At 32.7% G+C, this 15,012-nt stretch overlaps 1 protein-coding gene across 1 annotated transcript in view; it reads left to right on the top strand.

Annotated features, from left to right (window-relative positions):
* Positions 1 to 15,012, top strand: part of Pdcd4 (Programmed cell death 4) — a 64,233-nt gene that overhangs the window by 48,210 nt on the left and 1,011 nt on the right. Inside the window, exons 6-9 of the mRNA XM_089233721.1 lie at positions 1,330 to 1,444; positions 9,903 to 10,010; positions 11,692 to 11,802; positions 12,714 to 12,853. Of these exons, the coding sequence (XP_089089847.1) occupies positions 1,330 to 1,444; positions 9,903 to 10,010; positions 11,692 to 11,802; positions 12,714 to 12,853 (474 nt within the window). The remainder of the gene's footprint in view (positions 1 to 1,329; positions 1,445 to 9,902; positions 10,011 to 11,691; positions 11,803 to 12,713; positions 12,854 to 15,012) is intronic.

Below are 15,012 nucleotides of genomic sequence, written 5' to 3'. Positions count from 1 at the left end.
ATCTGACATGCATTTGTAGCACCATCAGGAAAGATTTAGGACAGAAGGTGACTGCTATACTTGAAGTGATAGTTTTGTTTGATGGTCGAAACTTCAGTTTTTCATAACCTGAAATGGAAGGGGTGGGGGGAGGTTGCAGCTGTGAGCAGTTGTTCTTTGTCAGTAAAATTTAAGTAACAAGAAGATCTTGGGGTAGCTAAAAGAGGAGCATTATGTGGCTTTATGCTAAAAATGTTTATGTGGATTGAGTGCAGGTGACTTTAGAGTTTTTAGTCTTTTTCTTTTTAACTATAAAATTTTTCATGTCTCTCATCAAAATATTTGCCTTATGGTAATGAAACTTGTTTTGTTTACATATTTCTGAAAATAATTATTACTACACACTGAGAAAGCATTTCTATAGTTGGATTTGATTATTTTTTTCAAAAGATGATTTATGCATATGAAAGTGCCATATAATATGAATAATTATGTTATCAAACATTTTTTAAATTTGAAGTTTGGTAATGGGTTTCTCATAATTAAGGAAACTGAAACAGTTGACAGTTTTGGATAAACAAGGGTGGTTCTACTGTTTTGTATGTAGTTATATAAACATAGGGCATTTTTATACCCTATAATCATAAACATCTTTTTTTTTTGTAGAATAAATCAAATCTGAATAGCGAAGATCATAAAGGGCTGTTTTAAAAAGCTCATAACAGCACTTCATGGGAAGCAAGTACTATATTTTTGAGATTTTCTACAAGATGCACCACCAACCATTCAAGAATACATAGGATATGGTTCTATCAAAATGGAGTGCTAGTCTATATCCACATTGAATTGAGAAATGGCTTAGAGACTACATTTCTTGTCCAGATGGTTTGCCCCCCCTCCCCCCCCCATGATCTTTCATTCGATTCTGTCATGACTTATTCTTGTGGGGATATTTCATGAACATTGTCTTTGAAACTTCCATAGAGACCCACGAGGACCTCATAATTAGAATCAGTGTTTACATGTCATTACTGTCCCGCATAACTTTGCTTGTGCCTCAACACTTCATTTGAATGTTATTCCTTGACAAAAAATATTTTTTAAGTGTGTTCTATAACCCCAAAAGTTTATACTAAGTGTATTGAATCATTCAGTCAACCTAAAAAAAATGTCAATAGTGAAATGAAAGCCTCAATTATTATATAAATAGGAAGAAATGCTAGTTTTCTCAATGTTTTGTAATTTTACTAAAATCGATTCGTCTTGAGATCTACATCAATGCAAATTTAGGTTTCTAATTATTCTCATAAATAATTTCCTGTTAGTTTCATTTAAAATTTTTATCTATAGAGCTGTGTTAGAACACGCTGATGCACTCCTAAGCATGAAGCATGGATTGGTCAGACTGGACAATGTTTGGGGTGTAGGAGGTGGAATGCGTCCTGTGAAATATCTCATCAACCAGGTATATTTGCTTTTCAATGTTAATTTAACTTTGAATTTTTATTGATATCATCTAAAACTCAACATAACCTGTGGTGATAATTGGATGGAAAATAAGTATGTTTTGTAAAAAAAAAAAAATTCCAGGAGGAAAAAAAGTAATTACATTTCAAGAGATTCACTGATTTCATTAAAATAATAAAGAAATGGAATTATTAGAAAATTGTTATTATTATTATTATGGAAAATATTAGACTAAACAGACATCTTGGGAAATTCTGTCTTGTTCAAAACATGCCATTTAAACATCTTAAGAACTGAGGAGCATTGAGGCCTTCAAAAGCTTTAAAAAATGCCATCAAGTATCACAAAAAGGCAACTTCTTTGACTGAACAGAAAATACTTCCATTTTTTAGGCAAAGTAGAATAGTTAAAACTCCCAACATATAACAAGTTCAGAAAAAACTTTTCATTTAACTGTGAGCAATTTGAATCTTTCAAGCATGTTTTCTATCCCTAACCTATCATATCAACTAAGAATGGGCAGAGCCATCTTTTGTTCACATTTTGAAAATGAGGGAAAAAAGACAGTGCTTGAAATCAATCTTCTTTTCTACCATTTTTCTGATTCAAGGTATAAAGGTACAAGGTAAAAGGATTCAAGGTGTAAATATACATACAATATATAAAATGGAAAAGTTAAAGTATTTCTCTTCTAGGTTTATTTTTCTCAGAGTTGTAGAGGGGGGGTTGAATTACTTTCCTAAAATCATAAAGTCGCCTTTTCGAAAATACATGCTATTTTGATATGGATTAGAAGAAATAGTCAAACTAGTTATGTGGGATTACAATAAGTAGGATTTTTACAGAATCTTCTGTTTGCAGATCTTGTATTAGTAATATACAAGGTGTCCTGTAAGTCCTAATTCAGCCTTTATCTCATCACCCATTTGTCATAGAGGTATGGCTTGAATTTAAAAATTGCTCAAGATGTGTTCGGAAATAATCCTGTAAAAATTTTTTAGAGTGAAAAATACAGCCTGTCACACAATAGAATCCTAATTTTTGGTCTTTCATTTAAAAAGTTGTTTCCCTGTCTCTTCTGAGCCCAACAAAAAAATACCATGTTTTAACTACAATATTTGCTGAGATATTTGAATTAAAAAAAACGGAGGGAAGTTGGGAAAGAACAGCACAAAGTAATGGCCAATGCTCATTTTTTTAATTTATGCTGTTCTTTTCCAACTGTTCTCTGATTTTTGAATTCAAATATCTAAGCGGATATTGCACTTAATATCATGAGATTTTCTTTGTTGGGCTAAGAAGAGACAGGGCAACAACTTTCCAATTGGAAGTTAGAAAATAGAGGGACTACAAAAGTTTATATTTTTTATTTTGTGACACACTGTATTTTCACTCTAAAAATTGATACAGGATGCTTTCCGAACACATTTTAAGAATTTTTTAAATTGAGACCATACCTCTATGATGAGTAGTTGATGAGATAAAGGCCAAATTAGGACTTACAGGACACCCTATATTTTCCTTAAGTGTGTGACCAGTTTTGCTGTTGCTCACTCTTTTCTCTCCCCTCTGGCAAACTTGTAGCAGCTTTCTTATTATAGCATTAATCCGCATGAATTCAGTGTTTGTCAATTTGTTTCACTTGTATAATCACAGATAACTTATTCTTAATGAATACGTTTTTAAGTATCATAAAATAAAGTTATTAATCCATTCAGAAACTTGGCTACATCATTTGATATGTATGATATAAAATCTAGATTGAAGAGTCAGGAGAATTTAGATATGATTATTTTTTTTATTACTCACATCTCTGGTTCCTGATTATTATTCAGAATATTGTTACAATTCAGAAATAGTGTGATCTTTGTGGGAAAAAAATATTAAACCCCACTTGTGTGCATTTTGTAAACATTCCTCTGAGGAATGTCTAACAAATTTGTGCATTTGGAAATATACTCTTTATGCCTTGTGTACCTAACATGAATTTTGTTTCTGGGGAATGTCTGTTACGCGTTTCAGATGTGCTGCCATCTGTTTTCTGAATTTGGTAGTAAAAAATTCTGCAGGTTATTTTGCCTGTTCTACTATGCATGAATTTTTTTATCCAAATGTTGTAGGCCTGATTGATCTCTATGGAGAGACTATTTTAAATAGGGGATCTGTTTGCATTTGCGCCTTGAACTTGGGAAAATCATAGAAAACCAAGTTCAGCCAGTCATCACTATGCTGTCATTGGAGTTTGAACCTGGGTCCTTGTAATGAAAGTCCATTATGATGCCTACATGACTTCATAGTGGTTAAGGATAGCTGTGGAAGGTAGTATCTTTAGTTCATCACAGAATCTCAGTAACTTGCAGAAGGAGGGATTTTTATAAGGGCTCTGGTAAACACTGTTTATGCAAGACTAAGAAGAATGTGAATAGAAAAGAAAGAATGGAAAACGGAAGGAAACAAATTTTCACTAATGAAGGGAAAATATGCATTATTCCTTGCAAAAGTACACTGGAATTGCACCTTTCAATTCCAGTGTACTTTTTATGCATATATATGGAGGGCTCAGAAGCCAATCAATGTAAGTCAGTATTTTGTGGGAATGATTTGTGCATATTGCAAAAGCCTCTTCATTGTTAAAATTTTCAGTAGCAAAATCATTCAAGTTGCTGTCTTTATATTAAAGATGTTTCATTTCCTTAAAGATAAAGGTACTTTCTATTTAATGCATGAAGATTCAAGGACAAAAATCCTTTTATCTCATTTTGAATATTTATTGACTTACACTGATTGGCTTCTAAGCTTTCCATTTATGCTACATTTCAAACTAGTGGTCATAGATTAGCTATGCAAACAAATGTGAATTGAAGCAAAATGATAAATATACTCACACATATACATATACTGGAATTTTGCTGATTTGAACTTAAAATTTTCAGATAATTCAAATTTCAAAAATTCCCTTTGAGTTTCATATCCCATATAGTTAAAATTACCTGTTTAATTCAATTTTATTCATTAGTGTTTTGGATAATTCGAAGTTTGCTTCAGATGTGCCACTAGCAAAATGTCTTTTTTTTTTCAGGATTTGTGGCTAAATTTGCCATAATTTTCTTTATTCCATAGTTCTGAATTTTTTTGGAAACTAACATGTAGCCTATGTAAAACATCAGAAAAATCACAATAAACAAATCCAAACTTTTTTTGATGTGGCTCAACATAAGCAACAATTTCATTACCAGTTTCACAAACTGGCTTTTGTCTTTCCGAGGGCAGGTGGATTACCAAATCTTCATTGACTTCATTAGAACCTGCCAATGGAAGATACAAATACATAACAATACTACTCAAGGGAGATACGAAAATTTGTATGTGTGTGTAGTAATTAACTTCTCCACACAGGAAATTTTTAAAATCTGGTTTGTGGAAATCCCAGTTTGTTGCCTGGTAAAATGTGTTGAAGATTCATGTTTCTTTAGCAGTAGTTAGTTCATTTTTGAATGTATAAATGTAGTTGCCAACATTTTTCATCATGTCCAAATTAGATTCTTATTCTAGTTCAACTTTAAAAAAAGAACTGTAGTAGACTTACAGATGCGGACATTGGTGAAGAGGGAATAAAATCACATTAAATATATATTCCAAGACAAAGCTATGCATGTGTTAGATAAAATAAGACTATATCAAAGCTGTAAAATCACATCCTTCATTCTTTAAATTAATTTTTAGATTTTGTATAATGTTTAAGATCATCCAGGAGAAAAGAAATTAAAATTACATATTTACAAATCAAGTATAGTTTTCAAGATTTTTTATGTTATATAAGTTTATAAAAACACTAGTTTTGTAACAATGAGAAACCTGGCATAGTAATAATGTAATAGTATTTAACAAATGGTTTATAATTATTGAGAGTTTTTGATTTTTTGTGAACATATTTAGCTATACTATATTCAAGAATTGAACAATTGGATGGCTTTTATATAAAAGGAACCAAGCAGCATTAAATCAAAACTGAGAAAAAGCTATTTAAAGTTACCTTCGATTCAGTTCCCTTCAGTTTAGTAGTTGGTTCAAGTGCACACATTGGCATCATTGGAACAGATGGCATCATGGTCTATACGTCACTTGGTTATATTTAGATAAAAATCCCACCTCTTTCAATAGTTCAGATGTTAGTATATATCAAAAATGTAAAACATGGTGCTTGTGTGGTTCCTTTTACATAAAAGCCATTCAATTCAAACTTTTTTGCTGTCTGCTTAAGCTTCAAATTAACCAAGTTTGACTTTACATCTCTATCTGTATGCTGGAGGTAAAGTTCCTTATAAGAGGGAAATTTTACATATGGAACTTGCTTGTTTTTTAAAGTGAATATCTGTTATTTATTGAAATAAAAAAGACTTAGGGTCCTATATCTATTTGTAATGTAACATAAGTACTGCAACTTAATAGAATAATCCTAATATTGACAAAAATGGACATAGTGTTTTTACCTCCTGCATCTCCAGAGAAATACAATCAAATCTCTATAACATGGATGTGCAAGGGCTGGGAAAAAAATTAGAGTTATCGTTAGTTCAACTTATATATCAGAAATTCTGACTTCAGAGTGGGTAAATGAAAGATTTTTTTAAATAACCTTTATTTATGAATATCACACCAGTAAAACATTTCAAAGTACTGTAGATGAAAAAATTCACATAGATAAATTATTTTAATGCAATCTTATTTAATTCAGTATTGAATGAGAATGTTTAAAAACAAAATAGACATTCATACTGTATTATGGAAACGGATGCATCCCTGATACTCGTATGAATGAAACAAATTATAAATAAAGTGTGTACAAGATTATTTTTTGACAACAAATGTGGTCACTTTTGACTCCCTCTCCTTTGTCCTGCTTTCATGAGAAAGTCATTCACTTTTTGCAAGCACACAAATTTATGAAGCATTGATCCACTTATTGGAATGTTACTGTGTTGTTTCCGATTTGTTTGAAACCATTTCAGTAAAGCTGCTTTGACTTCTGGATAGGTCAAGGTTTTAGTCTTTTGCATTTCGGATTTATGTTTGTGGAGAGTCTTGCATGAATACTGTGTTTATTTTTTAAAATCATTGATAGGGTGTTCAGAGGGATACTGTACTTTTCAGCTACAAACTTTCTTTTTTTATGTCTGGATTTCTTTCCATTTCATTGACATTTTTTTTTCCTTCAAATCTAAACTTTTAACTTTTGTTTCAACATTTTTGAAAAACTTATGCTAAATCAAGATTTATACTGACCATTTTTGAACATTACATTAATCTGCAAATGAGCGAAAGTGAAGTTGCAATTTTAACATGACCACGCATGCAACAAAAGAAATGCGAACACAGGTGACTAAGTTTATTCCCATTGGTCGATTTTTATCTAGAAAACTGAAAAGGATAGACAAGAAAGAAATTTTTTGCATTATGAAAACCACACCTGTGGTTTCTCACGGGGAGGCTACATTTTCTTAAATCCATCTCTTCTGAAAAAATTTGACTTAGAGGAAGAAAACTTCAAGTTAATATTAAATTTTAACAATAAAACACAAAGTTCTGGGGCCAAGTGAAAACTCTGACTTAAACAGATATTCTAGGTATGAGAGTTTGACGTATCGTGAATTGACTGTAAGTGACAATAACTTGCCACAAAATCCAAACAGTATAATGCAAATATTGAAGGGGGGGGGGATACTTGGATGAGAATTTGTACTTGAAACATCCTAATGAAGTCTTGGAGGTACAATTAAACTTTTAAATTTTTTCAACAAACCTTATTTAATAATATATGATACAGTGAAACCTCCTCTAATGGCCACCTCCTAACAATGGTAATCTCAGAACAATGATTTTCGAACAATGGCCACTTTGGACATGGAGTTGGGAAAAACAATATGCATATCCCAATGAGAAAAAGTAATTTTTAAGGGTTTTCCCTCCCTTCCCAAACTTTTTGAGAGAAAAAAGATTATGCATGTTTTTTTCCCAGGCACAAAAATAAATGCTAGATGCAGAGTTGCCAACTGTTACAGATTTTCTGTAGGTTCTACGGATGGCCACAATGAACTACAGAGCTACGGGAGACACTCTCAATACTACGGAAATTGGTTTAAAAAAAAAAAGTCAAGTCTGAGTTTCTTGTGGTGTTTTACTCATTTTTATTATTATAAAATTGCATAGATCTTTACCACAATGATGAATTCGTATACACGTGGAAGAATTCGAGAGAAGACAAACTTGGAGCCAATCTGTTTTGTCTGTGCATGAAAGGCAATCTGTAAAGCCTCGTCTAAACCCGCCACTGTAGTTGGTTCAAGTGCCAACACCTTCTATAGCAGGAAGTCTTGGCACGAAGCTCGTGACATCACTGAAGTTGTCCATTTCACCTATAGTCATTGCATACACTGCAAAAAAAGGTAAAGATTTTGCATACATCAGCCTGCTTTATCCAATGACTGCAGGTGAAATGGACGATTTCAGTGACGTCAAAGCTTTGTGCTAACGATTTCTGCTATAGAAGGTGTTGGCTGTACTAGATGTCCAAATGCGCAAAAACCTGTTTCCTATCAAAACCGCCCCACGATGTGGCCTAGGCTAAAAACAGGTTTTTGAATGGTTCAGTGTGGCGGATCCAGACCTGGCTTCATTTGCATAGTGCATGGCTGAGCTCGTGGAACTTGTGTCGGAAAGAATGTTTCTTTGTAGGTGCCATAGGAGCTCTGATGCAAAGAAGGTGGAGATTGGGTCTAGGGTTGCTAGACATCCGTATATACGGCCCACTAGAGCTATGCAGGGGAGGTGCATTGAATATTCATGAATTATTAAGGGACTCTGCAACACCTCGGAATGTTTCGGGAGGTGGGGTGGGGGGGGGGTCTCAAGTGGTCTGAGTCATCGGTTTCAGTGCCACTGAATTACTATATTTAATGACTTTTGCATAAAGTTTAAAAATAATTAAATTTTTGAGTTAACCCCTCCCCCTCCCCATGGCAAAGCTGAATATTCATCATTACTGACAAGGTTTAAGCCAATGTTGGCATGTCTGTAGATGGGTATATATTGAAGGCAGTGGAGAGGTAAAGAACTTGAAGAGATCATATGGGACAGACACTCAGAAGACCTGCTGTCAGCATTCTAATCACTAGGGGGATATAAGTTTTCCAATTACTAGAAATCCTGTGTTTATTTGGCACTCCCTACTCAAAGTTATTGTTTTGTCCAAAAAAATGGTGTTCACAAACAGCAATAGTTAGGGCTTTAATTTTTTGAGAGAGATGTGTCAGTCTTTTTTTTAAAACAAGAATGTATGTTAGCATGTATGTCTTCAGCTGTCAGATTGAACTTAGGAACACCCTGGAAAGAAAACTGTCTTGGTCCATATCAGTTTTCCTTGCGAAGTAGTTTCTGTTGTGTTTTATTTTAGCACTGCACCCTGAGTTTTAGGATGTCATAATAGTGCTGTAGATCACGCAATTAATAAATTATTATAATAAAATCAACATAATCATATATTTTAATATAATCAATTATATAACTCATAATCAGTTGCAGAATGGATTCAACTCCTAAGCTATATACACAGATCTCAATTTTTTTTTTTTGAAATTAAACTAACTCCCAATTTTCATGTTTTTGTTAGTGGCCATTGTTAGGAGGTTTTATTGTATTTACTAAAATCTGGGATGAAGATAATTTCCATAATTTAGAAATTATATTCTAATGCATATGTATAGATATTAATATTCATCACATAAATGAGGCATGTTAAATATTTTCTTATGAATAATATTCTAATTTACTGCAGACTTGATATAGCACTTTGTTTACCCCTAAGGGCTGTTTATAAGGAACAGTGAGTAATTTTGTTAAGAGACACACAACTCTGTATTTGATTGAATGAATAAACCACATTATCTTAATTGGCAAATTTTTTTTGGCAAGAATTGCGGATGTCCTGTGCTTATGATCTTAATTTTCTGCTTTTTTCTGGGTAAATATGGTTACCCTTAATGGAATTTCAACTTCATATATTGTATTTGATTGCATCTGATAATATTTATCATACTTGAAAAGTCTTGACCTCTGTTGTAATGACTCCTCATTTATAACGACAAATTTTTGCAGAATCTTTGTCATTATAACTTCCTGTTCCTAACCAGAACATGACCTGCTGCATTGTCATTATAACCGAGTTTGACTGTTAATGGATAGAAAGTTTAAGCTTTTACATCCAGAAGTGTAATAATAATGAGTGATAATCTGCAGAGATAGAGAGAGAATTGTGAGTCTTACTCATGACAGATAATATAATAATCCACTTACATAATATGTGATTATGTACAATCCCCAGCTCGTATTTATAAATTTTTATTTTTTCTTTATACAACTTTTTTTAACCATGGAGATTGCTTTTCATTTTTTTTTATTAGGTACAATTGATTCTTAAAGAGTACCTCTGTTCTGGCGATGTTCAAGAAGCCAGTCGATGTATCAAAGAGCTTGAAGTTCCTCATTTTCATCATGAGATAGTATATGAGGTGAATATTTTTTTCAACAACCTTGGTATTATTGCTAAATAATTTAATTTTAAATCATGAAAACTTTTATGTTTTAGATGTGATCCTTCAAACAAAAAAATTTTGGTATATATATGCATATAGCTTGGCCCACTTATAATAAACGTGGATGTTACTAAATTTCATATAGAAGTTTTTCCATGTCTCTGGAATATCATGTTGTGTAATTTTGATTACTTTAACAAAGAATTCACGGAAATTAGCATGCATCGAAATTTTCAACCAATTTTCAGCAATTGAGTTTTTCCCAATTATCTAAAAACTTTATTTTTCTTTCAAGTATTTTGTCATAATTGATGATAATTGTTTTTTTTCACCTTAACTACTCTGTAATTGTTTTTTTTTACTTGAGTGATTTTGATTGATTTTTTTATTGAACTACTAGCCGTTATTCGTAGCTTCGTATATGTGGATTTCATTTTCTGAAAATTCCTCTTGTGACCCCTTTAGGTATTTCAATCCCCTTATGGACCCCTTTAAGGATTGAGTTATGAAAAATCCCTTTTTAGTGAGTCTTTACATCACACACAAAATAAAACTACTGACAACATTTCATATTCATAGCCTCATGGTTTTGGCATGGCAATCAGTTTTATGAGTCAATCAGTCAGGACGTGTTATTTTATATGTACAGATATTTGTTTGTTTTGTCTTTTATAAACTTTGTTATTGCTTTTGTGTTTTGTGCTTTGTTATTGTGTTGTATTTGCAGGGTTGTTAGTGCGTGTGACTGTGGTTACTTGTGTGTGTGTTCGAATCCAGACTGGGACGATGAGATTAGATAATTTTTAGCCGCTGTGGTGGTCGAGTGGTTATAGTGACGGACTCGCGATGCGAGGATCCGGGTTCGAACCCCACAGTGGTGGTCGGCTGAAGTTGGTTTTCTGTGGTTCCCAACTTCAAGGCGCAAATGCGAGCCGATCTCCCCGTTAAAAAGTCTCGCCACAGAGAGCAACAGTCCTATAACGAAAAATCATTCAATCATAACACTTCACTCATAGTTTGAAAAAAAACTGGTGGCAGATGGCAGCACTACACATAACAAGCATTACAGAGAAACAAAAAAAACTTCACGTCAGGTTTCACTACACGTACACTCACATTCCCGCATGTACCGATTCGTTGGGGGTTCCGCGGGGGGGTTGTGGGCGGGGTGCATGTGTGGTGTAGCAGTAGTAGGTAGGGCTCGTAGGTAGGGTAAAAAAGGGTTCGGGATCCATGATGTTCTTAAGTCAGCCACCTCGTTGGGCAATTTGCCTGTTGTGGCGTTGTATTTGTTGTTGTATTTTCTTAAAGGCAATCAGAAGAGAAATGAACTTTTTAATGTTACATAAGAAATATAGTTGAAAATAGATTAAGAGCATAATCTATCTTTTCCTTTTTGCTGATACTGTGTTATCTCGCATTTAATGTTTATTAATTCATTCATACAGTCTGACAATACTTCATGCATAAATACACTTTGCTTAGCCAGCAAGTCTGACAGCTGTTCTAAGGCTAAAAACTGAGTGCAGTTTTAACCTATCAAGAGAAGCAAATTTTTTCTGATACACCTACCTTTGCAAGAGTGGGCTGTGTTGGAAAATTTATAGTTTATTTCAATAAGATTTTTGAAAGCTTATTGTATTCTTCAATGTTTTAGGCTTTGATAATGGTCATAGAAGATATGGGTGAAAAAGCAATGAGCCTTATGTGTAAACTACTGAAGTCACTTGCTGCCAGTGTTATTGTTACTCCTGATCAGATGTCGAGAGTAAGACATGAATTAGTTTTTTAAATATTTGTTGATGTAAGTTTGTATTTAGAAAAATTAAGGTTTGAGAGATGGGGTGTAATTGATAGCAACTACATTTTTTCTAAATGTGGGACTTACACAAAATTTTAAGATTCAAAATTTTATTTTTGAAATTAATTTAATTAAAATAAAATCTAAAAATTTTAAAACATACAAGATAGTGCAACACACTACTTCTTTATGGTTACAAGATTCCATGAAGGACTGGTTATATTTGGAGATGATAACTTTAGGAAGAAAATTCAACTCGTCTTCATGGAGACAGAAGATCCAACTGATCCCAAAAATCCGAGATAGGGAGCAACTATTGACTATAGCGATAGTATTGACATCACATTTTTGCTCAAAGATGACGCATAGGTCAGCCTGGTATTTCAAAGAGCTCTAGAGGGAATATGACACACCGCATAACACAAAAGAAAAGAAACTGCTAAGTATTTCTCACCATTTCCAGGTGACTCACTGAACTTTACATATAAAGTTGATTTCCATCAAGTGTTATCTCACATATATTCAACTAACATACACATTTAAATGAAGTAGTACTTAGAAATACCATCAGTGAATGGAGGATTGATACATACAAGAACATCAAATATCGAACAGAAGATATGTTACAATTCAATCCAAAAGGGGTTTTTTAATAGCAAAAACTGAGATTAAATCATCTGACTTGCATAGGCTATGAGTAAATTTCATATGGAATTTCTGACTCTTATCCAAGAATAGCCATATCAGGATTGTAAGTAAGCACTTCACTTTCTCACTTTTAGAAGCTAAATATTTATATACCCTGCCAATTATTTAAGCTAAATGAAAAGCTTAGTTTTTTCCCTTAAAACTATATTGATTGTCTATTGTAATTACAGGGCTTTCTCAGGGTTTATGAGGAAATGCCTGATATATGCATTGATGTTCCTCAAGCCTACAATGTACTGGAAAAATTTGTTGCTGTCTGCCAAAAAGCTGGCTTTCTGTCAGACGAAGTAATCAAGAAAGTGCCAACAAGGTAACATATATGCTTGATTCATTAAAGTTTTTGGAATTCTGTTTGATTTAAATACTTTTCTATTTTTTAATACAAATAAAAATACAGTGGCACAACAGGCAAAATTCCCAATTAGGTGGCTGAGAAAAAGTTGCCCACAGTAAACATGGATGTCATATACTTCAAAATTTCTCAACCCTAATAAAAAGGCAGTTACAAAAACTAGAAACAGTATATATACACGTGATAAAATATTATACAATGCCCATAAAGAATACTTATGGTTGCCTTATTCTAAGTATGGATAGCTTCTTGATTTACCCCAACATGATTATCATGTTTCTTTTTAAACGTGTCAATAGTGTTAGAATTTACTACCTCCGGGACTAAGCTATTCCATTTATTAACAACCCTATTAGAGAAAAATTCCTGCAACACCATAACCTAGAATTGTCCCTTACCAATCAATACTGGTGTCCCTTTGTAAAAGCGGGCAAATAGATTTGCTTCAGAGATTTTATTTATTTTTAAAAAGAAAAAATGTGTTTTGTAGCATAATGCATGCCTTGAAAATGTTACAGAAATCCACTGTATTTAAGTAGTTTCAAAGAAAAACATTTTTAGGAATTTACCAAATATAATATCACATAAGCATTTCATGAACCAAAAATGCGAAGCAAAAGTCAAACTTCGTATGCGAACAAATGTCACTGTGTTCAGTCAGCTGAAGTGGGGTTTCTGTAGTTTTGAAGTTTAAGTGGCTAATGCGAGTTAATTTTCTCTTCAAAAATGTCTCGCCACAGTGAGCAGCAGATCTGCAACACATGCATACTTTTACTATAAAGGCTAGAAACAATATACAGATTTGAAAAATTGATGACTGAATGCATTACATGCACAACGATGAAAAGGTACAAGAGCACAATATACAATTCTGACACAACTCATCTGCTTTTCGGGTGTAAAACTGTGGTAAATTACCTTAATGGTGATAGAGGACGTAGTACATAGTTGAAAATAAAAAATAAATGAGAAATTGTTATTATGGAATTGTACATATAATATGCATCTATTTGTATTATTTAGAATACTGTTTTCTAAAGCATTACAAACCATCTTCTGAGCAACCAGCAGATCAGCTACCCCTACATAGTATAAATGTTTCTAAAAATTTGAACTGAATTTTTCCATTTTTTTTAGTTCACTATCTGAACTCTATGCATGGTCACTGAGCTAGAAGGAAACTGGAGCAAGGGCTTTGCAATTTTTCCCAACACGGTCACATTACACCCTTTTTAAGTGAAACAGGCAAACGTTTCACTTAACTGTTTACAGGCTGAATTCAGATTCATAATTTTTTTCCCTTTTATTTTCCCTTCTGATTCATTAGTTTAGAGATATCAACCAAAAAAATCATGGGAAAAACATTTTTCTGTGTTTTCTGGGTGTGCCTGTGTCTGTAGAAACAACATTAAAAATTTTTAAAACAAAATTGAAGCTTATTCTTCATTAAAAATAGGTAATATAAAAAAATTTAATTTATGATATAAAGTGCTGAAATATGAATGAAAATATTTGTTTCTAATTAATAAAACTGATGTTCCCAATTGGAAACATTGGTTGCTAAAAGGTTAACATGTGAATGAATGCAGTAAATTTGAAATGCAACATTTATACATTATGTTGTTTCACTTTTTGTCAAATAATTTTTTTTTTTTGGTTTGATGAAATTCATAACAGTGGAAACTCACTTTTGTTTAAACAAAACACCTTCTCTTAATAAGCTCGACCCAGACCCTGTATGCACAACACGGGTAGCTTTTTCTTACTGTTATTTTTTTAACCTAAAGGACTTCATCCCTGACTTAAGGGGTTACGAGTGTTTTATTGTGTTGGAGTTGGGGCTGAACTCCTTGAAATTAAAAAAGAATATATAACAACAAAGGAAAAACAACCCACATTTGTAAATACTGGGTCTGAAAGGATTAATAGGAACTATTTTGTTGTTGAAAAATTAATGTTTTTTTATTAATATCTATATGCACATTCTAATATTAATATGTACACTACATTTTTCAATGTAAACACAAAAAGCATTTTTGCATTTTATACATACATTTTCTTAAATAGCTTTTTATCAATTAAAAATTTTGAATTGCCACAATATTAGAATCATGATT

Source organism: Pholcus phalangioides, unplaced genomic scaffold, assembly GCF_987345545.1.
Source record: "Pholcus phalangioides strain wild (caught in Gottingen) unplaced genomic scaffold, Ppha-v1.0 ptg000007l_1, whole genome shotgun sequence".
Classification (NCBI taxonomy): domain Eukaryota; kingdom Metazoa; phylum Arthropoda; class Arachnida; order Araneae; family Pholcidae; genus Pholcus; species Pholcus phalangioides.
The sequence above is the reverse complement of the archived record's forward strand: the minus strand, read 5'-3'. Positions and strand labels throughout refer to the sequence as shown.